Below are 26832 nucleotides of genomic sequence, written 5' to 3' on the forward strand. Positions count from 1 at the left end.
CACTGATCACTGCTGTGTTGTGCAAGGCTCTAGTCTGTGCTTGGTCTCTGGGTGCTAGGTGTATCTTGCCTTGGCTAAGGTGGAGAACTAACCAGAGACTAGAATCTCATTCCCTCAGTTTGCCCTGAGACCAGGAAAGTTCAGTTCAGATCAATATTTTCCCTGTCCATTTTTCTCCTGTCAGAGAGGAATAAAGTGGGAAGAAGAGAAAGGGACTTATGGTATAAGAGAGCCCTGAATTTCGAGGCAGAATCGCTGAATTCATTTCCTGGCTCTGCTGTTTACTTGTGTGACCTTGGGTGGGTCATTTCACCTCTCTGGGACTTAATGTCCTTCTGTATATACTAGGAGGGATTGGATCAGATACCTTCTAAACTTTCCTTTCAGTTCTAAGTCCCACAATGCTTAGATATGCCTCCACCTCCATCTCCCCTCTCTTTTTGTTATGGCTGCATTATTTGAAGAAACCTCTTATCTGAGAAGATCCCAGACCCTGACCCTAGCATGTCAGAGACTTGTTGGATGATTCTCACCTTTTCATTTTTTTGGTTGGGCTGGCAAGGTGGTCTCAGGTAGCTGCTCTTATTGACTCCTGGTCATTGGCCCAGAGAAAGGAAATGGGATACTACTTCCAAAGAATAGGGAGAAGGCTGATTGGTCTGGATTATAAAGTGTAGGAAATGGAGGAGAGGAGATGAGGGTGCAGTGGTGAAGATCTTTTAGTGCCAAACAGATTAAGTTCTGTAGTATCCCAGAGGCTAAAGATCCTAAGAGGGATAATCTTGGAAGGTGACTTCAGAGTACATCACTGTCCCACTCACCACAGTGGCCATTTCAGACCTTTCCATCTCTAGTCAAACCTCTTTTGGCTCCCTTTGCCCTTACCCCGTCAGTTGAGAATCTTGCCTCATATTTTACTGGAAAATTTGAGGCTATTCGACATGAGCTCCTTCTTTTTCACACCTCCTCAACTCACATCACTCAGATTCCTTCTGTTACTTTCTCTACTTTCATTTCTGTCTCATGTGAAGAGGTGGCCCTTCTCTTTTCCAGGTTAAACATGTATAAGGGATCCCATTCCAGATTTCCTCCTGTCTCATCCCTACTTCCTCACTTCACTTCTTCAGTCTCGCCCTGTCTACCAGCTGTTTCCTACTGCCTACAAACACTCACGTATCCCTTATTCTCAGAAAATCCTTACTTGATTTGTCCATCCTCTATAGCAGTGACTCCCAAAGTGGATGCTACTGCCCCCCTGGTGGGTGCTGCAGCGATCTAGGGGGGCGGTGATGGCCACAGGTGCATTTGGGGGTGGTGAATAACTGTAAGGGGGCAGTGATAGTATGTGACAGGGGGCACTAAGTAATGTTTTTTCTGGAAAGGGGGTGGTAGGCCAAATAAGTTTGGGAACCACTGCTCTATAGCATTATCCTAAGTCTTTCCTCCTTTTTTGTGGCTCAACTCCTTGAGAGGGTCATCTACAATAGGTGCTTCCATTTCCTTTCTTCTCACTCTTCTTAATTCTCTACAGTCTGGCTTCCAACTTTATCCTTCAACAGAAACTTCTTTCCAAAGTTTCTGACAATCTCTTAATAGCCAAATCTAATGCTCAGTCCTCAGCCTTTTGGAACTCTATAGCCTTTGACATCAGTTATCCACTTCTCCTTAAGAGTCTCTTCTCTCTAAGTTTTTGTGACACTACTCTCTGTCTGACTTTCCCTCCTTTGCTGGATTTTCATCCAAGCCATACCTTTAAAACTGTTTCAGTTGGTGTTCTCATCAGGTCTCACAAATTCAGTTATCACCTCTATGCAGATGATTCTCAGATTTGCTTAGCTAGCCCTACCCTCTGTGCTTATTCCAGTTTTGCATTTCCAACTACCTATTGAACATTTCAAACTGGATGATCTGTTGACATCCTAAACTAAATGTTTAATATTGAAAACATTTTTTCCTCCCCAAACCATCCCTTCTTCCTGACTTCTTTATGCTGTGGAGACAACCACCATTCTTCCTAGTCACCCAGGCTCTCAACCTTGGTTTTATCCTTGACTTCTTACTCTTTCTCACCCCTCATATCCAATCTGTTGCCAGGGCCAGTCAATTTTGCCTTTGTACAATCTCTTGCAAAACCCCCTTCTCATCTCTGACACTTCTACTATCTTGATGCAAATCTTTATCACCTCATGCCTGGATTGTTACAATAGCCGCTGGTGGATTTGCATGCTATGTTTCTTCCTCACTCCACTCTACATTCAGCTTTACTTATATCCAATATAAAATCCTCTGTTTGGTTTTGAAAGCTCTTCATTATTTGTCTACACTTTAGTACCTTCCCTGTACTTTGTGATCCCCGTGCCTGATTGTACCTTTCCAGACATTCCCATGTCTTGATTCCAGGTACTTTCACTGGCTGTCTGTCCCTGGGGCCTGGAATGCTTTTCTCTCATCTCTGTCTTCTGACTTCTTTCAGGTCTCAGCTAAAATCCCACTGCCTTCCTTAATCTTAGTGCCTCTGTAACTTGTTTGTCCATAGTTGTATGCACATTGTCTTCCTACTACACTGAGCTCCTGGAAGACAGGGACTATCCTTTGTTCTTCTTTGTCTCCCCAGGGTTTTAGCACAGGTGCATCATAATGCTGATTATCTCAATAAGTATCAGTGAGTTGGGATTTGAACCCAGGTCTTTCCAATGTTATGTCTAACTCTTCCCTTACTAGATCAGGCTGCCTGTAGTTTGGTTCTTTTAGTCAGAATGTGCAGTACATAAAAGAAAATCATATGAAAACCACAGGAAAGAAAAGTTGGGGTCAAACTGTGGCAGGTCCTTCAAGGCTAGGCTCCAGATTACCATAGAGAAGATGGGATTCTACTTGACTGTACAAGTTTACTCCCAAGGGAATTTAAGCTTCTTTCTTCAAGTCTTATGTCAGCTTTATTTTTTCCCTTGTATCCCCATTGACTAGTACAATACCTCACATGTTGTATATGTTTTAAGAAATGCTGGTTGGATGGAATTAAGCTGCCCAGCTTTCCAGAGTCAGAGCCAGAGTTTTGGGAGTGATTGTAGATTAACTAGTAAAAACTGTGATGTAAAGCCCAGAGGATGAGGCTGCCTGTTTCAGACTCTATGGCACCAGTGTTTCTAGGGACCATGCTAACAGTCTAATCAATCTGTGCCCTACCCAGGTACCAGATTTCATTGAAATCTGTTAAAAATTACAGAAGATCCGCTTATTTAAAAAATACATTGGCTTTTTTTTGTTGTTGTTTCAACCTGGCAGACAGAACCACAAAACAAAATTAAGATGTAACTTGATAACCCTTTAGGAATGTTTCATGTTTCATCAGAATTGGTCAACTCTTCAGAAAGTGATTGTGGGAAAAATGGAGAGAATGTGAAATGGCAGACCTTATTTCCTATAGTAGCAATCCAAGTTTTAATACACACAGAACTCTAAAAACCAAATAGAGAGGGGTTTTACCTAAGTAAGGTTAGAGAAGGAACTTCAGAAATTTGCTAGCCAACTACCCCCTCTCTCTTTTCCCCAGTTCCAAGGACTGTATTTTATTTAAGAGTTGATACATTTTTGTGGCTGCTTTATTTTTACACCATTTAAAATTCCCAGTATGTTCCCCTCCCCCCATTCCTTATTTGAAAAAATAAAAGAGAAAATAAAAACAGCTCAGCAAAACTAACCAGTGCATCAGAAAAGTCTGACCTCTACTGTGTTTCATACTCATTGTCCCTCTTCTCTACCAAAAAGTAGGGGGAAGTGCCTACTCTTCCTTCATTTTTGGTGCTGAACTTGGTCTTTGTAATTTTACATGAGTCAGGTTCACCTATTTTGGTGTGCTTTTCATTTACATTATTTTAATTGTTATAGTGTTCTCCAGATTCTATTTTCTTCACTTCGCCTCAGTTCATCTAAGTCTTCCTATGCTTCTCTGCATTCATTGTGTTCTATCATTTCTCATAATGTAGTAATACAGCATTACATTCATGTTTCTCACTTGTTTTAGCCATTCCCCAACTTTGTTGTCTTGTTCTTTGCTATAGCAAAAAGTGCTGCTATGATTAAGAATAGTTTGGTTTTTTATGAATCTTGTCTTTCTGTCTTTGATAGTGGGATCTCTGGATCGACGGTCAACCCCTTTGATTTAACTTAATTTAGTTTTACTGATAAACATTCATTTCCAATTATTTCACTCTTAATCAGTTCATCCATATTCTTTTCATTAATATTCTTTTTTTAACTTTTTTTTATTACATGTTAAAACAGTTTTGACATTTTGTGATTCAGGTTCCACCCTCACCCCTACCACCTCCCCACTCCCAGCAGGGAATGGTCTGTTATAGGTTATACCAAGTGCTTTCCTGGCTGTGCAGTAGTAGTCTACACTTTATTTAGTTCTTCTCCCATTGATGGGCACTCACTTTCTTTCCAGTTCTTTGATCCCCCACAAAAATTGCCTACATGAATCTTTTGGTATATATGGTATATGTGGTATACCTTTGGTCTGAAGGTGACAGGTAGCAGAGCTGCCCCCAGAATCCAGCCAGGTTCCAGTACTTTCTGTTGCCACACTTGTCTCTTCTCTTCAGTTTGATAACTATTTTATAACTTATTTGGAGCCTTGGTTTTTAGAAGCCTTGTTTCTGGAAACTACATTACATTTGGGACTTATTTTATCTGCTGGTTATTAGTATTATATTAGTTTTGTCCCTAGATTTACTTAGTTCTTTTTTGAGACATAACGGCAGTCAAGAGACTGAAATGCAGAGGAATAAATTCAAAGTTAAAAAAATAAAATTTACAAGTACAAGATGGAGGAGGCATGGTTAGACAGCAATCTGTGTGAACACAATCTGGAGGTGTGAGTGGACCACAAGCTCCATTTGAGTCAACAGGGCAACTGAGAAAGTCTGAGTGACCTGAGGCTGCATTAAGAAAGTAAAGGTCCCTTCTGGTTATGGGTTTGACTAGATGCTTGCAATAATTTTCATCTCCCCAAATCTGTACTTTTGAAGCTCTTGAAGTATAAGAAAAAGTAGAAAAAGTTTAATAAATACTTATTGAGTATCCACTGTGGGCCAGGCACTGTGCTAGGCACTTGGAGTGCAAAGACAGAATTGGAGTAGTCCTTATACTTAAGGAGCTTGAATTCTTTTTGGGGAAATAATACATTCAGAAATGGATACCCAATACATGCCACACAGATACCAAGGTGCTGGGGGTGGGGGAAGTCAGAACAAGCCTCAGAGAGGAAGAACTGAGCTTTGAAGCCAATTTAGGATTCTCTTAGGCAGAGTTAAGGGGGGGAGGGCATTTTAGACCTGAGGAGCGATGGAATGCCCTGTGTGTGGATCAGCAGCAAGCTCATTTGGCCGACTGTCTGTGGGAGGGGTGTCCTGTGGAATATGGCTGGCAAGGCAGGCTGGAGCCAGGGCTCAGAGTGCTAGACAGGATTCTCTCTCTGGCCTTGGGCAAATCATACTTAATCCTTCCCTAGCCCTCAGTCTTACAATTAGGAAAATGGGGATAATCACCCTAACGTCTAAGTTATTAGAGGCCCACTTATTTGAATGTTTTGAAGTTCAGAGAATAGTTGTATTCTATAAAGCTGCAGACATGCTGAAGCCTGGTATGGGGGTTGGAGGGGGGGCAGTGGACAGGGTGGCAAGAGTGTGGGGGGCCCACTGTACATCCCCATCCTCCCAGGTTTCCAGGGGGTGCAGTAAAGGAGGCCTTTATGCAGAGGCTGGAAGAGAGCTGCCTGTGGTCACATGGGCTATTTTCTACTGCCCAGGAGCAGAGCCAGGAGTCAAGCTGTGTCCCTTCAGACAAGTTGTTCCACCTTTGAGAACCTCAAGAAATTTTTTGGTGAGGAGAGCATTGTTTTTAGTAGATGGGGTGTGTGTTCCCTGTGTGTTTAGTCCCTGTCATCCCATTGAGTGGAGCAGATGGGATGCTGCTTCAAGCTTGCATGCCTGCTGTCAAGAGGCTCATGGGCCCCCCTTGGTCTCCCTGTCCTGAACTGCCGGCCGGCTGGCTGGAGATAAAAATGCCCTCCTCCCCATCACAGCTTCCCAACTCCTCTGCCCATCTGGGGTTTTTGTTTTTTCTTTTCAAATGTATAATTTTAAAACTATCTATGAGAGTCACCAATGAAAGAAATGCCACATAAAATATACAAACTCCTATCCATAGTTTAAAGGTAACAGAGTCCTTGCCTAAATGTTTTATTTTCATCTGTCTCCATCTCTGCTGCCTTCCTTTCAGGAAACCCTATGAATTTTACTCCCAGGGAATGAATCTCTAGGTGCTTGTCTTTTCCCTGTCCCTATGTGTAGCTCAGACAGGCTACCTTTACTATTACCCAGAAACTGTTTCTGTTTTTATTGATAAATTTTGTTTGAAGACATTTAGTAACTCATAGTCAAACCACATGGTATACTTCCCCAAAATGAACTTGCAAATAGGTAACTGGTAGGGATGTATGAGCACTTGGAACTGGAGTAGAATTAGGAGATCTGTAACAGATGTGGCTGGACAAGACTTCCCTGGTAGAGAGGGAACACCAGATTTATTCCAGTTGAGGTTGGCTCGATTGAGTTATTTCTAAAATGAGGATGAGGTTTTTTTGGGCAAAGGATTCTTGCTCTGGCTTTTTTTGTTCCTTGTTTGACCTTTGACCAGATGGACATTTGCTGGTCTTGTAGAGGCTGTTGTGGCTGAAGGGGGGGAGGGGTCGCCAGCCTTGCTGGTGGGCTTGGCTTGGCTCTACCTCCCCCTCCTTTCCAGGGCTCTTTGCCACCCAAGTGGTTTCTTCTCTACATGCCCACCCCACTCTCTCCTCAGACAGCAGGCCTCCTCCCCGCCCCCCCTTTCCCTTGCTCTGCGTGGGGCAGGCCTCCCGCTGTCCCTGGGCAGCTTGCTTTGTTGGTGAGGCCCAAGACTGTCCTTAAATCTCAAGGGGCTCCTCTCCTGCATTTCTCTTTTATTCTCTAAACAAAAAGCTGCCTCTGGTTTTGTACAATGTTCACTGTCAGTGTCTTAGATGATTTTGTGGGGCCGCAAATGTCTCACTTCCCTGCACATGCCCAGCTAGGCTCTGTGGCTTTGTGGGACTCTTAGACTCATATATTGTGGGGTTTCCCAAGTTCTTAGAGCTCTGGATTCATCCAGAGGACCTCCCTTTCTGGACCTGCTTGCCCAGGAAGGTGCCTGTTAGATTTACATGACCCAGCCAAGTATACTGGCAAAAGGACTTTAGCTAAGCTGGAGTGTCCAGTGCTATTTGTGTGGCAGCCATGGGAAAGCCAAAAGCAAAGAGACCCGGGCTCCTAGCAGTGTCTCCATGACTATCTGACGCCTTGTCAGGGAGGAAAGAAAGCTCAGTTTGTGCCAGAGGTTCCCCAAATGGGCTGGCCAAGCCTCTGTATGTTCTATGCAGAGCCAGACTGATGGGGAGAGCCCTGTGTGGAAGGGGGGGTGGTGGTGGTGGTTACGCCTGCCTTTGCCAAGGCTGATTATTTATATAGTGGAAGAGTGAAGGGAAACAGATGGCAGGCAGACGAGCAGGAGTTCCCTGCCCTCATGGCCCTCCCAGCTCTTGCATTCACTTTACTAAGATACAGGAAAAGAATGGGCATGTAGCCTGGCCTGGAGCTGTGGGGGTGCAAGAGAGCCCCTGGGGAGTACCTCTAGCATCTGTTTGCCTGATGCTCTTTGTGTGGCAGCTGCTACCTCTGGGGAGTGCCTTGGGGTCCTGGAATCCTAGAATTCAAGGATTAGAAGGGTCTGTAACAGCTCTCTACTCTAGGGCATTCTTGAAAGTGGGCATCCAGCTTCTGCTTGAGTCCTCCAAGGAGGGAGCATTCACAACCCACACAACCCCTGGAAACAAATTCTCCTTTGGGACAGTTGTCAGTGTAAGAAAGTGTTTCCTGATTGCTAGCCAGCCTGTCCCTCTTGTTGTTCTTGAATCTGCCCTCTGGGGCTCAGCCAAACAATTCTAATTTCTGGTATAGTATAGTACATTGTGAAGGAAAAGATGAGTTCATATCCCCCTCAAATGAGGGATTTGGGCTTATGGCTTCAGAGGCCTCTGGTGGCTTGAGGGCTAACATGGCTATCTCTACTTCTGAAGGGTTACCCCAGGTCAAAGACTTGGTTGTCAGAAGAGTCTAGAGTGTATGTATATGTGTCTCTCCTCCCCACTTTCTTTTTCCTTCTTCCTCTCTCCCTGATTAACTGAACTCACCTTTCGTCAGTTAGTCTATAACAATAGTCACAACTACTTGGAGAAGATATTGATTGTCCTGTTTGTCATTGTTCCTGAACCCTCACAATGAGTCAAAATGTGTGTGTGTGTGTGTGTGTGTGTGTGTGAGAGAGAGAGAGAGAGAGAAAGAGAGAGAGAGAGAGAGAGAGAGAGAGAGAGAGAGAGAGAGAGAGAGAGAGAGAGTTAGTTTGTAACTATGTGGCTCTGATGTCCCCTTTTTCCTGCTTGTCAGACAGATGTGTTGGTGCTGAGCTGTGATTTGATAACAGATGTCGCTCTCCATGAGGTTGTAGACTTGTTCCGAGCACACGATGCTTCCCTTTCTATGTTGATGAAGAAAGGCCAAGAATTCATAGAACCAGTCCCAGGACAGAAAGGGAAAAAAAAACCAGGTAAGGAATACCTGAAATATTGTTTCTCTGCCTGTGTCACAAAAGAAGAGTGGTAAGGTTCAAGGTGACATGTTTTAGTTTCTCATTCTCAAAATCTAAATCCATGATATTTTTACAAAGTGCTTACTTCTCTCCCTTAGTGTCTCTTCTAGCCCATTTGTACCTTTCCATCTTGAACAATCATTGACAATGTTCTTCCCTAAGTCTTGACTTCTCAGAGTTAGAAAGGTCTTTGAAAGTATCTAGACTGGATCCTCATCACCCAGACAAGAACCCTACTATCTACCATATATTGGATTTTAAAGTCTACAGCAAATGGGGACCTACACCCTATTGGCAGTGAATAGTGCTTCCTGTTTTTTCCCCTGGGATCCAAAAGAGCATGTCCTGCCCCTTTTCTTTGTTTTCTTTCTTTGTTTTTTGCCTGGTAGGATAGATTAAGACACTTAGGCTTGTCAGTCCCTCTTGGAGCCATTTTTCTGCAGCAGACCAGGATCCTTGTGTTCTTCCCCTTATGTCCCCATGGGGCCTTCTTGGGGATGAATCTCCCTGCTGTGAGAGCCTTTTATTTTATTTTATTTAAAAAAAATTTTTTTAAACCCTCACTTTCCGCCTTGGAGTCAATACTGTGTATTGGTAAGGGTAGGCAATGGGGGTCAAGTGACTTGCCCAGGGTCACATAGCTGGGAAGTGTCTGAGACCAGATTTGAACCTAGGACCTCCTGTCTCTAGGCCTGGCTCTCAATCTACTGAGCTACCCAGCTGACCCTCTGAGAGCCTTTTAGATTGCAACAGAGCCGTTGAAGAGTGGGCATTGCTGCTGTCCACTTGCCACCTCCATTCCTCCAAGCTTCTGAATAGTATCATTATCTTTCTTCTTTTTTCCAACAGCTAGATAGAGGGAGATGGGAGAAGCAAACGAGATAACATGTGTATTGTGCTTTGCAAACTTTAAGGCTTGCTGTAGTTGTTAGGGATCATTAGTGTTCTTCACTGAGGCTTTTTCTCTCCCTTCTCCACTTCTTACACCTTTTCCCCCAGCATCTTCTTTTTAAAACTGAAATTTTCAATTAACAAGAACTTCTTCCTTCCCTCCCCATACCCCTCACTGGGGAAAGAAAAAAAAAAAAGAGGATTCCCACATTGACTGTGGTCACAAATATATACCTTGTTCTGCCCTTGAGCCCATCACTTCTCTGGCAGGAGATGGGTAACTTGCTTCATTCCAGGGCTACTGGAGACATGCTCAGTCACTGTCCTGCTCAGAGCTCTTGAGCCTTTCAAAGTCTTGTCTTTGAAGTCTCCTGCAGCTTTTCCATTACTCTCCCAGCAGTGAGGAACTTGTCATGGCTGTGTAGGGGAGCCTCCCCTTCTTGCTCTCTCTGAACACAGAAACCTGCAGGCTGTACTAGGCTTTGGCCAGTTTCTGGTCCCATAAGAAATTGCTGGCTTTTTGGGTGGCATCTTTCCCTCTTGTCAGTGGGCTTTCAGCTGACTGTTTTGACTGTTTCCACCTTTTGGAGTGGAAGAAATCACTTTGTGTAATTTCTTCCACCTTAGCCTGGTGTGATTGTTAGGCAGTTTATACTGGAGGAGGCCTATGAACTCCACCTGTCCCCATTCTAGGAACCATCTTGGATGGAGGTCTGGAAGGGATCTTTGAGGATGTCTAGTCTAGTATATAACTCTCTCTTTAAAGTTTAGGAAACTGAGGCCAAGAGAGTCATTCAGGGAGTAACAGAATTTGAACCCAGACTCTGGGTCTGGTCCTCTCTTCTCTCTGTGTCCCAGTTATATTGTCATTCCTGTGCCTGGGTTTAAGAAACCAACTGTACAAACACAGGAGAGGCAAACACAGGAGAGGCAAGCTTGGCTCAGTGACAGTTCATGTGGGAAAGATTGGGGGAATTCTAGCAGACTACAAGCCTGGTGAGAGGCAGCCATCTGGTGGGACAACCTAAAAAGCTAATCTGAGCTTTGGCAGTGTAGTGTCTAGAGTAAGAGGGAATAGCCTGGCTCTGATGCGCCCTGGCTAGACTGTTGCTGGGGCGCTGCCTTCACTGCTCTGCACTATGACCCTGACCAAGTAGATGGAATCCAGCCAAAAGAGGGGGACCAGCCTGTGAGAGAGCAGGAGCCTTTGCCATGTGGGGACCAATTGGAGGAATTGGAGAAGGGAAGATGTTTGAACTGTCTTCAAGCAGGCAATTAGCATTGTTCTCTTGGCCCCCAGAAATATGACCTAGAATCCTGAGCAAAGGTGTACAGAGCCTAGATCTCCTGGACTTTTCCAAACAGAGCAATTTAAAAGTAGACTGGCTTGTTTTGGTTCCCCATCTCTGGTGGTCTTTAGTGGAGGTTGGCTGACCCCTTGGATACTGGAGGGAATATTCCTGTTTTGAACATATGTTAGACTGGACCTCTGAGGCCCGTTCCAGCTCTTTGAAATCCTGTAATTCTGTTAACTATCTACAGATGGGACCAGTCCAAGAGTTGTCATGTTGGGAAGAGAAAAGGGGGAATGAATTTCAGCAAAGGAAGAAGCATCTGAGGTGGTGACAGCTGAAGAGACAAGGGACAAGGAAGCGTTGAAGATGATTGCAAAGTTTAGAGCTGGCACCAGGACAGGGGAAGAGGATGTATTCGGGATTCATCATGTAGATAGCTGGAGCCATGCCATTCATAGGAATGAGACTCCATGCTGCTGGAATGGATACTCATTTTGAAGGAGAAAGTGTAGTGAGCTGAAGATGGATGGGGAAAGAGGAGCTGGGAGGGCAGTGCCCAGAGGGCCTGGAGGAGAGCTCACAGTGGGTGCCATACTATCTTGGAGCTCTTCTCCAGAGGCAGCCTTTGAAGGGAACTCAGTGACTTCTGAAGCAGTTAAGTTTTGCCAGAACCAAACTAGGTAGGAGGTTGGGATTTCAGCTTCATTAAGATCATGGTTTGTCAGCTACAAGGGAAATACAATTGAAAACCAAGAAGGGGTAGGGAAATGGTTAAAAATATAACTTAGTTGAAAAATCGTCTCTACAGCAACTGTTGGTCCCAGACCCTTCCTTTCGTTACGTGGTTTTGTGAGCCCCAAGGAGTTGGGTAGGGCCAGAATATTCCAGGATTCATCCAAAAATAACATCCTAAGTTTTTCTTTGCGTGTTTGAATCAGAGTCATACCACTGGGAACTTGGTTGTGCAGGCCAATGTCAACATGATGGAGCCCTTCGTAGGTGGGCTCAGTGTATGGAGAGCCTTGGCCCTTAAGCTGGGAGACCAGAACTCCAGTTTCACTTCTGCTATTGACTAGCTGTATTGTCACAGGCAAGTTCCATGATTCCTCTGGATTTCAGCTTCCTCATCTATAAACTGAAGGAGTTGGACCATTCTTATGGGGAAATTTTTATGGGTAGCTTAAATATTACTAGGTTTAGAGAAAGGGGAGAAAGAGGATTGACAGGACAGGGCAACAGACTGGGAATAACAAACTGGGAAACCACAAACCCCTCCAAAGAACAAGGAATGGGAGATTATGGATTGGCAATTGAGACTAACTGCCACCACAGATCCACCTAGCCTGGGAGTCTGTGAAACTAACAAGTGAGTAGACCGGGACCAAAGATTTATAAAGACAGGTTTAATACTGACTATAGGGTTAGAAATGATGGGAGAGGTCACACTTAACCTAAAACACTAAGGATCAAACTCTGGGTTAAAAGTTGAAGATCTGGGAAATCCCTACACTACTTTAAATAGGCAGCTGAGACACAAGGGACAAATGGGACCTCACAGATATGATCTGATGGTCTTGATCTGATGTAGTTGAAGTATACTCCAAGAGCACAGGAACCAGCAAAATTAACTCTTCAGAGGAAATCAGGGAGGTTGGCTTTGCTTGTCTACCAAGCAAGTCAGAAATCTCAACCTCTACTCCTTGATCCTGGCAGTTGTAAGGTCCCAGGTGTTGCTTTGAAATATCCCAAATCCACAGGTCTCTCAGGTCAGTGGCTTCTCAAAACCCTTCAAAAAACCCAACTGCCTTTTAGAGAGTTCATTGTTTTCCAGTTGGAATCTCAGCTCCTGCCTATCTTTCTAAGCTTCCAAAATGCTTCAGACCTATTTCCCTTTTACGCCATATGATTCCTAAGGTCATTTCTAGCTCTATATTCAAGTTGGAGCTCCTACCTGGGATCCATGGATCTAGAGATTTCAAGGGGTCAGTCATCTTGGATGGAACTTTTTAAATAAATTAAAAAAAAATTTTTTTTAACCCTTACCTTCTGCCTTAGTATCAATTCTAAGACAAAAAAGCAGTTAAGAGCTAGGCAGTGGGGGTTACTTGCCCAGAGTTACACAGCTAGGAAGTGTCTGAGGCCACATTTGAACCCAGGTCCTAATAACTCCAGGCCTGGCACTCTATCCACTATACTACCTGGCTGCCCTGATGGAATTTTATTTTCACTAATCTTTAATTAAAATTTAGTGTGCCCTTTAATTATGAATTGGGGGACAAGCACAGTTAGGTAGATCAGTGGATAAAGAGCCAGGCCCGAACCATGTGAAGTTCTAGGTTCAAATGTGGCCCAGATACTTCCTAGCTGTGTGAGTGTGACAAAGGTCCTTACTGCTCTTTTGCCTTAGAAGTGATACTTAGTATTGATTCTAAGACAGAAGGTAAAGGTTAAAACAAATTATGAATGTAGTCCTAGACTTTGCCAGACCACACAATGGCCCTCAAATGGTGACAAGTGTATAGTCTGCTGGCTGCTCCATAAGCAATGTGTGCCCTTTCAAATTTTAGCTTCCAAATACTATATTCACTTGGCAGGGCCATAGCTTCAGCTAAGGCCTAGTCCATCTCCCACATTTCTCAGACCCAGTTTTATACTTTAGAGATATAGCTAACATTTGTACAAAGCTACTCTGGGATTCCTCCAGCACTTTCCGCCATGTGTGTTCTCATTTGGGAACTACAAGGAACATGTAGACAGAATCTCAGATTAACTCTAAAGCTGGGGCATTGGCTCCCTTGCATGTGGATTCTCTCAGGGATCCTAGCTCTTTATCCCATCCCACCTACTCTAGAGCCTCCCTAAATGAAACACAGGTTGTTAGCTGTCCAGGGGCATTAAGCTAACAAGTGCCAGAGATAGAGCATAAAGCCAGAGCTGATGACTCCAAACCCAATGTGCTTCTCACTGTACCATACACCCTCACTTGAAATGTTTGGTGCCTAAGACATCCTGTTGGGCTGCACAGTGGAAAGAGTGCTCATCTATAAAATGGGGATAATAATCACACTTCCTTCCCTCTCTCCCTCCCAGAGCTATTGTGAGGATCAGCTGAGATAGTGCTTTGCAGACCTTCAGGCACTCTCTGTTCTTAAAGCAGTGGGAGGGTTTAGTTTCAGTTTGGGATTAGTTGGAACTGGCAAGGAAGCTGGGGTAGAATGTAAGCTTCTTGAGGGCAGGGACTATATGCATTTATGGTTTTGTGTCTTCCTTGACCAATGCACAGTTAACACTGAATACATGCTTGAAGAATTGAATTGAATCAGATCAAGAATGGATAGTCTTGGCCTTGGAGTTAAGGTTCAGATCCTATAGCTCTGATACTGGCCAGGAAGCTATGTGGCTTTGGACCAGTCATTAAACTGAGCCTGTTTTTTCAAAGGTAGAAGAGGAGTGATAATAAACATGGTAGCATTTCTTTTGAAGGATTGAGACCCAAATGCAAACATATTTGTAAAGGACTTTGCATTGTTATTATAATAATAGTTATTATTGGCCATTTAGGAGAAACAGGAAGCAATCAGGGAGGGGATAAATACTACTGCTTAGGCTGAATAGAACCCTAATAATGGAGAGAAGCTTTTTGTCTCTCATTTTGCTTAGTTTTCTTTGCCAAGAAAAGGGATCTTTGGCTGGGAAAAAACAGAACTGAGTTGGCCCATAGAAAGATGATACCCAAGAAAAATAGGGGACACTGATATCCCTGGATGTGGATCCTCTCAAGGACCCTAGATTTTCACCCTACCCTGCTGGCTCTGGACCCACCATTAATTCTGGAGCCTCCCTAAAGGAGAAACAGAAAAGTCAGGTTACCTGCCCAGAGTCATCAGGCTTGTAAGCCAAAGTCAGAGTGTGAGCCCAGAGCTACTGACGCCAAACTCAGTGTACTTCCCATTGTACCACACTGCCTCTCTTGAAATAGCAAGAGAGCACCTAACTGCCCTTGATGAGTTCAAGAAGCCAGATCCAGGTGAACTTAGGCCCTAAGAGAACTGGAGAATTTGACCGCTGAACTTCAGTCAGTGGCATCTGAAAGACCACGGAGACTAGAAGAAGTATGCTAGAGCTGGAGGTGCACAAATGTCCTGATTTTCCAAAAAGGAAAGAGAATGATGTCTACAGACTTTTAGTCAGCGAGTTTGACTTTGGGTCCTAGGTCCTGACAAAGAAATCTAGGATGCATCATTAAAAGGCCAATTAATAAGTGTCTAGAAAAGGAAGGAGGAATTGCCCAGAGTCTGCCCGGCTTCGTCAAGTCCAGGCCATGTCAGACTCACCTCTGAGTGACTAGACTGGTAGATCAGGGAATAATAAAAATACTCTCTTCCTCACTCTTACTGCCTCCAAATGTCCAATCAGCTGCCAGTATTGTTTCTACCTTCCTAACATTTTCTGAATCCTGTCATCCCTCTCGAACTCACATAGCCCCTAGCTCCACCCTGGTTCAGCCCTCATTGCCTTTCACCTGGACAACTGGTTGTAATTGATCTCCTGCCCATTCTCATGCATCCTACACACGGCTGCCAGTGAACTTCCTGAAAACTGTGATCATAGTTCATCTCTCCTGTTCCAGACCAGGTACATAATGGTCTCAAGTGATGTGGTCAGGATTAGGCAAGACTGATTCATCTTAAGCAGGTGACCTTTTTTTTTTTATTAATAACATCATCCAGGAAGCATGTGGCTGTCCTTCCCTAAGGACACAGGATGTGCTGATGAGAGCAGCTCTCCAGGGTCCCCAAAGGCCCTCAGCCTGGTGGGTTGCATTGTAGGGAGGGAGGAGTCTGCTGGTTCAAACTGCTGCTCTATACCCCCTTCTGGCCCTGGCTTATGTATGGTTTATCATATCAGCAGAGATGGGCTATAATTTGGAACTTAAACCTACAACATGTCTCTAAAAAACAATAATAAAGGCAGCTAGGTGGCATACTGGATAGAGCACTGGGCCCTCAATTCAAATCCTGCCTCAGATATTCCCAGAGTCTGACCCTGAGCAAATCACTTAACTTCTTCTGCCTGCCTCAGGTTCCTCATCTGTAAAATGAAGAGAATAATAACAGGACCTACTTCCAAGGATTGCTGTGAGGATCAAATGAAGCGACATATACAACATGCTTTGCAACCTTAAAACTCTGTAAATGCTGGGTGCTTTTGTTATAATTATTAATAGTTAATGTTTATGTGGCACTATGGAACTTATAAACTTTATCTTATTTTATCTTCATACAACTCTGAGAAGAAGGTGCTAATATGAGCCTCATTTTATGATTGAGGAGACTGAAGCTGGTAAAGGTTAAATGACTCACTGAAGAGTCCAGCCAAAAAGAGAAGAGAGACCTATAAAACTAAGAATATCCTTTGACCTAGCAATATCACTACTAGGTGTGTATCCCAAGGAGATAAGAAAAAAAAGGAAAAGGATTCATATGTACAAAAAATATTTCTAGCAGCTCTTTTTGTGGAGGCAAAGAACTGGAAATTGAGGGGATGCCCATTAATTGAGGAATGTCTAAACAAGTTGTGGTAAATGATTGTGCCCTTCTTCTAAATTGTTCTTCAAGATGGTTGGACCAATTTTTAATTCTACCATCAGTATCCTTTTTTCCCCACATTCCCTTCAGTCATTTTCCTTTTCAGTCATATTAGCCAATCTAATAGGTATGGAGTGCTACCAGAGAGTTGTTTTTATTTGTATATCTAATCATTGGTGATTTGGAACATTTTTTCATATGACTATTGATAGCTTTGATTTCTGAATCTGAAAACCGCTTTTTATTTGACCATTTATGAATGACTTATTTTTATAAATTTGACTTAGTTCCCTATATATTTGAGAAATAGGCCTGAATTTTTTCAGGAAACTATGAGACAAGATTCTCAAGTGAGAAGGTGGAATGAAGGAATTGTGGGAGGCTTGTGAAGGGGGATGAAACTGAAAGAGTTGCTGTCATGAGTAGACTAGTGAATTAATTAGGGAGATATAATAGAATTCGCTGGTGCAATGAGGGCCCAGTTGAGGTTCTATAACATAAATTTGTAGTGATTTTTGTTACAATTTCATGATTTCCTCTACCTTCTTGTAGTAGCATATATGTAGGAGTGAAGGCCATAGAGGGTGGGAGTGAGTCAAGGCAGAGGCTTATTTAGCATGACAAGCTTGATGATATGTAAAGGGGCAAGGCATTTGAGAAGAGGACAATACAGAACTGGTTTACCAATGGGGCAAGATGGGGGAGGAAAGAGAGTATAGCTAGTCCAGGGGAAGTGGCCTGGGAAAGAACTGAGTGCTTCCCAGGAGGCTGGCCACCCACCTGCACAAACCATGAAACAAGTAATACAGGCAAACTAGACTGAGTCATAGCAGTGCCCTCTGCTTCCTCTGAGTGAGTTTTGGAAAAGGAAATAGGTTTCTAGAAATTAGACTGTCATCTCGAGACTTGAACTTCATTCTTGTGCTCTGAATGTAAGCCCCTTGTCCATCAATCAGGAAAAGATTATGCTTCTGGAGAAGGTGGTTTATATCAGTCTTGATTGTCTTACCCTAAATGAAACTGGGAGGAAGAAGGAGGTTGGAGTTGGCAGTTAGTTTTATCTTTTGCCCAAAGGCAATAAGACACATTATTTCATGGGTTATTTGGTCATTCCTTATATTTTGGAAAGCTTAGGACAGGAAGAAGTCATGAAAACATGTCAGATGGACCTTATTAATCACGCTGGATAGAACACATTACAAAGGCCCATCATTTAAAACCAATCTCCTCCTTCAATTTGGTATGTTGATGAGAAGAGCATACAGCCACCTCCAAGGAATTCAAACAATGTCACACTGAGGGCAGAGACCATATCACCACTAAGGAAGTTTGAAGAGCCAGGAGGAACATCTAAGTACTGGCGGAAACAGTCACTCGTTCAATTAACAAACATGTATTAAGTGCCTCTATGTGCATCAGAGGCGGGTATGGTAATGAAAGAAGATGGACAAGTCAGTCATATGGCAGGTGGGCACCTGTGTGTCCCACTGGAACCCTCTTGATGTCAGGAAAGAAAGAGGAAGACCTTCACCCAGGTTGGATAGATCCCATGATGAACTCAGGGACATGGACAGGAATAGCCTGGGGGGAGCAGCCATCAGAGCTGGGAAGTTACAGATTCGTCAGTGTTAATTAGAGGAGCTTAGGGCTCTGGGAGACAGCTGGATGGATGGTCATGTTAGAGGAGCATTTCTAGGAAGAAAGGAGATACAGCTTAGCTAGGGAAGAGAAGATTTCAAGGGGACCTGAGAGTAGTTGAAAGAAGCTCAGGAATGGGAAGGACTATCACTTGGGAGAGGAATCTGACTTCTTCTTCTTTGCTGCCATGGAGGAAAGAAATATCAGGAAAGAAAGAAGGAAGGAACTTCTGGTCATTAGAGCCCTCTAGAAATGGCTGAATGGTCTCGAGAGTAGGGGCTATAATGCCTTGCTCCTCACCAGGGGTCCCCAGTGAAAGTTGCAGGGCTGACCTTCACCATGCACGAACTTGTATTCAGGAATGTACTCAGTTGGATAGCCCTTTCCTTCTAGCTGCAAGATTCTGTGATTCTGCTACAAAATGATATTATCAAATCTCAACTGGACATTATTGTATGCGGCAAGATCCCTTTACTCCTCCCAGTCCCTGAAATGTCTGTTTCAAACCTCTCTCTTCTCCTTTCAAACCTCACACACTACCCTCTCCTCCTCCTCCTTTCAGCAGAGGGCTTCACCCCTTGCTTCACTGAGAAAAGAGTAATAAGCATAAAGGACTTTACATACACTATTTCATTATTATCCTCTCAACAACCCTACAAGGGAGGCACTGATTATCTCCATTTTATAGCCCAGGTAACTGAGACAGGCAGCAGTTAAGCAACTTGCCCAGGGTCACATAGCTAATAAGTATTTGGTTCTGGATTTGAACTCAGATCTCCCTGCCTTCAGATCCAGCACTCTACTGTGTCCCCTAGAAAATATAGTCCTTTTTGCTATGAATTTCCTCTTTCCCCTTCTTCATATTGTAGCTCTCCTTGACAGCATCCTTGTGTCTCTCCTACTTCACTCCAGTCTCTGAAGAAGAAATCTGCGTCTTCCTCACCACAGTCAAGCCCAAGACCCTTCTTTTTCCTTTTCCTCTCTCTTTTTTTTTTTAACCCACCTTTTGATACCAATATCAGTTCTAAGACAAATGAGCAGCAAGGGCTAGGCAATCAAGGTTAAGCGACTCGCCCAGAGTCACAGAGCAAGGAAGCTTCTGAGGTCATATTTGAACTCTGGATCTCCCCACTCCAGACCTGATACTGTGCTACCTAACTGGCTATTTTCCCCTTCTTTTTTTGCCACACTGTCCAAATATCCATCTCCCCGACCCTTCTGTCATCTTCAGTTTCTCTTCCTTTTCAGTCTCTTTCTAGTTCTTATTGAGCTGTCTGCTTAGACAGCTAAATCCCTAAAAACCCTCAGTAGGTCCTAGCATTCCCTCAAGCTTTGCCTCTATATTCCCCTTCCTTTCACAGCCAAACTCCTAGAGAAAACTATCTGCTCTTTGATCTAATGGCCTTTTCTCCACCTAATCCTTGTGGTCCTCTCAGCAACATTGACCCTATCTCCTCTCTGGGTTCTCTTCCTCTTCTATCTGTGGGTGCCTCGCTTGATGCTAGCTTTCTTGGGATGAATTGGAATGGATATGCTGATGATTCCCAGATCTGTTTCATCAGAATCAAATCCACACTTCTGTCTTTGGTATTTCAAACTTTTCACAACTTGGCTGTGACCTACCTTCCCAAAATTATTGCATGTTACTCAACCTTTCTGCACTTTGTGCTTCAGCCAACCTGGCCTTCTTACTCTTGTCTGATCCTCTTTCAGGATACTTCCTCCTACTCCCATTTCCAGGCTTTTTCTTAGGCTGACTGCCAGGTCTAGTGAGTCCTTCCTTTTCACCCTCATTTTTAGAATCCCTGGTTCCTTCAGAACTCAGCTTTAGGGCCCTTTTTCTGTTTGATGCCTTTTCTAATCCTTTTTAGATACTAGAAGTTCCTTCCTTCCCCAATTGTTATATTTATTTGATGTCAGTTTATGTGTCCCTACTGTGTCCTTTCTGGTTTTGTTTACCTAGTCTGTTCCACAAATCAAAGAGGACAGAGGCCATTTACTTTGCTATATCTTCAGCATTTAGCCTGGTGCCTGCCTTGTAGTAGGCACCTAATAAATGTTAATTGATTGAGTGAGTATTTCTGCCAGTACTTAGAAAATGGTTCTGTAGGAGCCAATCATAGAACACTCAGAACAAGTCCTAATCCATTAATCTCATTTCCTTTTTTGCTGGGATGAGTAGACTTGGGGAATGCCCACAGTGTACTGGGGCCCTGGTCCCAGAAGACTTGGCAGCTTTATATCATGCTGTTTCTCTGCTTATGTGTACAGGATAGTCCAACTGGGTTCCTCCCCATTTCCAGAACATAGTGTTTGCCTTCTCCACACTGCTCAAGTCTTTGCCTCAAATTCCCTTTCCTTTTCCTTGACCACTTTCCAGTTCCTCAGGCTGCCTAGTGAAATCATAGCTGTCATTTAAGGACTAAGTCCCAGACACTCTGTGCTGCCATCTTGGTAGGCACATTGCCCCTAAGGAATACCCTTGCCATTGAAGCTGGGAATCTGCTCCAGGGACCCCTGGTTGACTGAGATGGGTACTAGCTTTGTCCCTAAATCCTCTTGGTGATGTGTAATTGTGTAAAGGCTACATGTGTGTTGTTAGGGCTTGGGTTTGAGTTGGGGAGCAGCTTGCCTTAGTCCTTACCAGGTGATAGCCCTGGTGCCAAGTACACATGTTTAATCATCTGCTTCTTGTGACCTAGTGGAGCAGAGGGACTTCATTGGTGTGGACCGCACTGGAAAGAGGCTGCTCTTCATGGCTAATGAGGCCGACTTGGATGAAGAGCTTGTCATCAAGGCATCTATCCTGCAGAGGTAAGCTTGGGGCTTACCTGTTGGCACTTGGCACTCTTAAATTACCATAACTGAAATTGACATAAAATAGAGAAGACAGTGGTGTGAGCTCATCAGACCACTCTGAAATGGCCCTCAGTGCTATTTTCTTTTCCTCAAGAGTTGAATCATTAAAAAAAAAATTTGTTGTTTTCTAATTACATATAAAAACAATTTGTAACATTCATTTTTTAAAATTCCAAGTTCTACATCCTCTCCTTCCTTCCTTCCCCTCTCCCCCATTGAACAGGCAAACAATGTGGCATATGTACAGTCAAGCCAAACATTTTCCCATGTTAGTCATATTGTGAAAGAAAACACAGACCCCCCCCAAAAAAAACAAACACCATAAAAAATAGAATTAAAAATAGACTGTTTTGATCTGCATTCAGATTCCATAAATTCTTTCTCTTTAAGTAGAAAGCATTTTTCTTCATGAGTCATTTAGAATTATCTTGGATCTTTTGTATTGCTGAAAATAACTAAGTCATTTGCAATTGATCATCATCCGAGATTGCTATTACTGCATACAACATTCTTCTGGGTCTCTGCATTTCCCTTTGCATCAATTCATGTAAATTTTTCTAGGTTTTCCAAGCAAGGGATTTTTAAAGAAATCTTTACCTCCTACTAGCTGTCTTTTTCAGCCATGAGAAACTGTGGATTGGAAATCCTTGAGTTTCATCAGGAGTAGGCCTCATTGGTCCTTTTGGGGCCTGATTGTGTGTGTGTGTGTGTGTGTGTGATTGTGTGTGTGTGTGTGTGTGTGTGTGTGTGTGTGTGTGTGTGTGTGTGTGTGTAAAATCTACATTGCAGCCAATATATTTTAGGGGATGTTATAGTTAATGAAAATAAAGATAAAAGTAAGCTTTCATCTGGGCCCAGTGACTCACCCTCTCTCCTCCCCAACCCAACAACACCATACAGAGAATAGAGGCCCATCTCCAACCATGATGCATTCTTCCAGAAAGGGCAGTGGTTGGACTTTCTGTTGCCCAAGTCCTTCTTTTTGTGCCTGCCAGGAAGAGGTGGCCTCGTCCTAGACCATGGCAGTTTGGGCACTGCTTGGCACAGAGGCATATAGCAAGTTAACTAAATCAGGGATCTCCAGTGGTCTACCTTCAGCACAGGTTGAAAGCCCTTTGGTGGGGTTTTTAAACCTTCACCTCCTGTATTCATATGATTTCTAAGAAAGCAGAGGGTCAAGAGCTAGGCAATCAAGATTAAGTGACTTGCACAACTAGGAAGTGATTTGAACCCAGGCCCTCCCAGCTCCAGGCTTGACACTCTTATCTACTTTCTTAGCCCTTTCTGTTCTTCTGCCTTAGAAATGATACTAAGACAGAAGGTATGGGTTTAAAAGAAGAAAACAATAACCCATAAATATCTAACTTGATTCTCACCATAACCCTGAGAGATAGATACTATTATTATCATCCCCATTTTACAGTTGAGGAAATTGAGGTAGCCAGAATTGAAGTATCCAGAGTCAATAGCCAGGAAGTGTTTGAGGCCATATTGGCACTCAGGCCCAGTTCTCTGTCCACTTTATCACCTTGATGCCAGCAGAGATGGGATTCATGTATCCAGGTCTTGGAGGAAGGAGGGGCCTCAGAGGCTCTTGGGTTCAATTCTGAGTTCCAGGGTCTTAGGAAAAGCCCAAGGCCTAAATGCTGATGGAAGAACTGGAAGCAAACAGACCCAGGCTAACTTTAGGCTCTGAGCTCTTCTTGCTGTGCAGGGCTGCTGAAGCCACTGTCCACCTGCCAGCAAGAGGCTATTTTGTTTCTTCTGATGATTCTGGAGGTCAGGGTTTTTGCAGGTAGCTTTTGTATTTTAATGCCAGAATGGCAGAGGGCTGAGAGAGCTGAAGAATTCTTGGGGTACAGCTAGCCGCCATGAGAGCTTAGCTTGCTCTTGGGTTTGTGGTTCATAATTTATCTATTTGTAGCCCAGTGAGTAAGCAGGGCCTCTGGGGCCTCCGATATTCACTGGTTACTTTCCTAGGGTGACCTGTGACCATTACAGTCCAACCAAACTGAACAAAAAGAACTGTAGACAGAAGGTCAAGAATCAGACATGAGAACAAGAAAATGATGGGAAAGATTTGGACGAAGGGGGCCTTGATAGTACCAGATCTTCAGGCAAGTGATTAAGTAGGAATGAGTAAAAATTTGGCTGCTGAGTAGACAATAGAAAGCTAATCTGTGCATCTCAGACCTGTAAGCAGTGAGACAGTGGGGCCTGCCTAGTGTTCAGTAAATCCAAGGACACAACTCCTAGGTTGAGGACTAATGAAAGGCAGCTGGCAGAAATTATTGGATTATTGACAGAAGTTATTCCTCTTATTGGAGGAAGTTTTCATAACATAGAGAAGTCAGGCTTTTGAATAATCTCCAAACCTTTGTCCTGGAGGACAGTGAATCTCTCCTCCACATGAGACCATCTTTTATAGACATGGAGCCAACCATCATCCCTGGGTCTTGATGCTCTCAACTCAAAAATGCAAATTCCTCAGATGGCATGGAATCAAACTATTCTAGCCACCTTCCTCTGGACACTCCAGCTGATTGATGTCCTTTGGAAGAACTGAGCACAAAACTCCAGGGCTTGGGGATGAATGAGAGTGGCACAGCCTGATTATGTGAACTTTGAAAGGAGAGAAATGTCAGAGAAGGGCATGGAAGGGACAGTGAAGAGAGAGCAAGGCATATACCAAACTCTCTTGGCCTAGTTCAGCCATACAGGAATTCTTTCTGTGTGTCTTGGATTCTTTGGCAGGCTAGCCAGTAAAGCCCATGAACTCTTCTCAAAAGTATGCACAGGATTACCAAGGAAATCAGTTCTCTGGAAATACTACATTAAGATATTTAAAACGTTCATAGACAGCAGTTTAAGAACTGATAAGCTACTATGGAAAGGAGAAAGGAGCATCCAAGGAAATGTTCTTGGATTTATGGGCATTTATTTAGAATGAAACTGGAATTCCCAGTCATGATAAAGGGACTAGAGGAGTAGCAGGAAAGGCTTGGGGGAGGCTAGGATAACTGGTTGGCTTTCTTTTACTAGGCAATGAGAATATATAAGATAGTTTCCTTTTGGGCCCTCACTGTAGTAGCCTAGGGCCAAACCCAGTGCCTCACTGCCATAGTTCACCAATCCCAGGTACCTGGTGACATCTCTTTAGTTCTTATAACTGGTGTTTGTTCTTTGTTGGAGTTCTCTTTTTTGCCCAGTTTTTGTAGTACTGCTTTGTTAGTCGCCTCAAATGCATTTTAGAAGTTGGCATCTTTAAATCCTAAATATATAGATCAAGTGACTCACCAGTAACATCAGAAGCCTCTTAATGAATGATCCCTCCCTATATTGCCCTAGTGGTGCCTGCAGAAGAGGGCTAACTTGTACAAGTGTTGGGCAGAAATCAATCATTTTATTAAAGGCTTTTGTGCCAAACCCTGTCCTGGGAGCTGAAAAGGAAGTTGGGAGGGAAAGCAAGCCATGGGGAAATAGAAGGGCAGTGAGTAGTTGGCAGCTGCCTTTTCTTTTTCTGCCTCTCAAAGATAGGGATAACAGTCAGGCAGATACTTATGAGAGGTAGGGTATAGGCTGCAGACCACTCTCTTCTGCCACGTTGTCAGAAAGGAAGAAACACAGTGTCTAGAATGAGTGTAATGAAAGCCCTAATTGGACCAGTCTTTTGGAAGCTCGGCCTTCCAAAGGACATAAGTCACCTGGAGAGTGTTCAGAGGAGGATGGCCAGAATAACTTGATTCCATGCCATCTGAGAAATTGCATGTTTGAATTGGGAGCAGCAAGACCCAGGGATGATGGTTGGCTTCATGTCTGTAAAGGGCTGTCTCATGTGGAGGAGAGATCAGCCTGGCTCTGCTTGGTCCCCCCCAGTGGTAGAACTAGAGGCATTGGATAGAAAGAGTTCATAGTTCATTGATAGGAATTGCAAAGAGACCAATTTAGGCTTGACTTAAGGAAATGTTTCCTGACTATGAGAGCTGTCCCAGAGAGGAACAGACTGCCTGTGTCAATGGTTTCTTCCTCCTGGAGGACCCCACTTATTTAGGAGTGGAGGGGGGGTACTCATAGGTCCATTCCAGCTTAGAGACTGTGTATAGGAATGTGATCATTTAGATTTAGAGCTTCAGGGGATCCCAGAGATCTTCCTTCATTTTACAGATGATGAAACTGAGGGGGCAAGGACAATGAAATGCTCCAATTTAAGCAGGTGACAAACACCAATCTTGGCTAGAAGTGTAGCTATCAAGGCACCAAAGCAAGGGTTCTTCCCACCATTCAGGGCTGTTTTTTTCATTCTAAGTATTATTTCTTCCCATTTCCTGGCTTTAATGTCCTATGTGAGGTTCCTTTGTCAATGGGATGAGGTAGCTGTTTGGAGAAGAGAGTAGGGAGCTAATTGGACATTGCTTTTTTCCTCTGGAGCTAATCCTTTGGCTGCTTTGCACCTCAGTGGTATGATGGCCAGGGTAAACCTGAGCTGGACTTCTAGATACTTTTTTTGTTGCAGCAGCAGTCTTTACTTTTTTTTCTTTTTTAATTTTAGAGCCAAACTTTGGTTTCTATTAAAGAAAAGTGCGAGTGGCTTAGGAAAGTAATGGAGGAGGCCTGGTTAGACAGCGGTTGTTTAGAACAAGATCTAGGGGTTTGGGTGGCCTGACAGCTCTAAATGAGCTAACAGGACATGGCTGCCCCTCAAAACTGACAGGATCTTGGACTGAATAAAGAGAAGCAGAGCTTCTAGGAATAGGGAGGTGAGAGGCCCACAGTGCTCTCTGCTCATCAAACCCAAAAGGGAGAACCAGAAACAAGGGGGGAATGTCAGGAAGAGAGAGAGGCTAGATGAAACCTCATTGGGGATACTCCAGGAGGCATTATTGTGGGTAAAGATAGGTTGGTCTTGGTGCCACTGTGGTCTCTCCTCTATACTCCCCTCCTTCAGAAATTGCAGAGAGGGCTAGGAGCCTCTACATCAGTGATTCCCAAAGTGGGCGCCACCGCCCCCTGGTGGGTGCTGCAGCGATCCGGGGTGCAATGATGGCCACACTTTTTTTGTATTACATTCTATTCTGAGTTCAATAAATAGTTTCATAATTTCCAGGGGGTGCTAAGTAATATTTTTTCTGGAAAAGGGGCAGTAGGCCAAAAAAGTTTGGGAACCACTGCTCTACATCTTTGCTTTTCATGCTTTTTTATGGTTTTGGGGAATGGAACCTTGTGAGGTCGGAGACCTGGGCCACCTGCCCAGACCCCACATGAACTGTTCAAGAAGGAGGCTTCCCAGAGCTACAATATGTGCACCCACTGCATGAGCAAGCTTTGTAAGCTGGGGTTTTGGAGTCTCCTCCAACTCAGCCTTTGGCAGCTTAGAGCCTGGAAGAGAGCAAGAGCATGCTACAAGTTGTGTTTACTTTCCTTCTTAGAAAGAGAGCTCAGGGCCTTGTATTCCAGGAGGGTTAACAACAAGAGGGGAATGTTAGGCAGCTGTACCTCTGTCCCTCAGCGAGGGATCATCAGAGACACCTGCTGGGGAAAGGCCACCCATGGCCTGTGTTCTTTGCAGAGCCTATGGCAGCAGGCAGCCATCCCTCTCTGTGGGTGTTCCTTGTGTCCAGGTGCAGGTGCTTCTCTGGCCCTGGCAACCACCTTATTCCTCATTACTTCATCTGGCTTCCTTCCTTTACTACATGTGGTCAAGAGGAGTGGGAACCTCAGTCTCTTTCAGGGATCACTAGCCCTGGAAAAAGGTTTTCCTTTCAGTAGAGGAATTTGGGGCTACATGATTTTGTCTGGGGAGGAAAATGTCCTTTCAGATTGATAGGAAATTGCAAAGA

The 26832-nt window shown here is 43.9% G+C and overlaps 1 protein-coding gene across 1 annotated transcript in view; it reads left to right on the forward strand.

The window, feature by feature from the left end:
• The window catches only part of EIF2B3 (eukaryotic translation initiation factor 2B subunit gamma), a 94163-nt gene that overhangs the window by 14243 nt on the left and 53088 nt on the right, over positions 1-26832 (forward strand). The window contains exons 4-5 of the mRNA XM_044672345.1: positions 8523-8682; positions 20839-20950. Of these exons, the coding sequence (XP_044528280.1) occupies positions 8523-8682; positions 20839-20950 (272 nt within the window). The remainder of the gene's footprint in view (positions 1-8522; positions 8683-20838; positions 20951-26832) is intronic.

This window comes from Gracilinanus agilis, chromosome 4, assembly GCF_016433145.1.
Source record: "Gracilinanus agilis isolate LMUSP501 chromosome 4, AgileGrace, whole genome shotgun sequence".
NCBI classification, from domain to species: Eukaryota; Metazoa; Chordata; class Mammalia; order Didelphimorphia; family Didelphidae; genus Gracilinanus; species Gracilinanus agilis.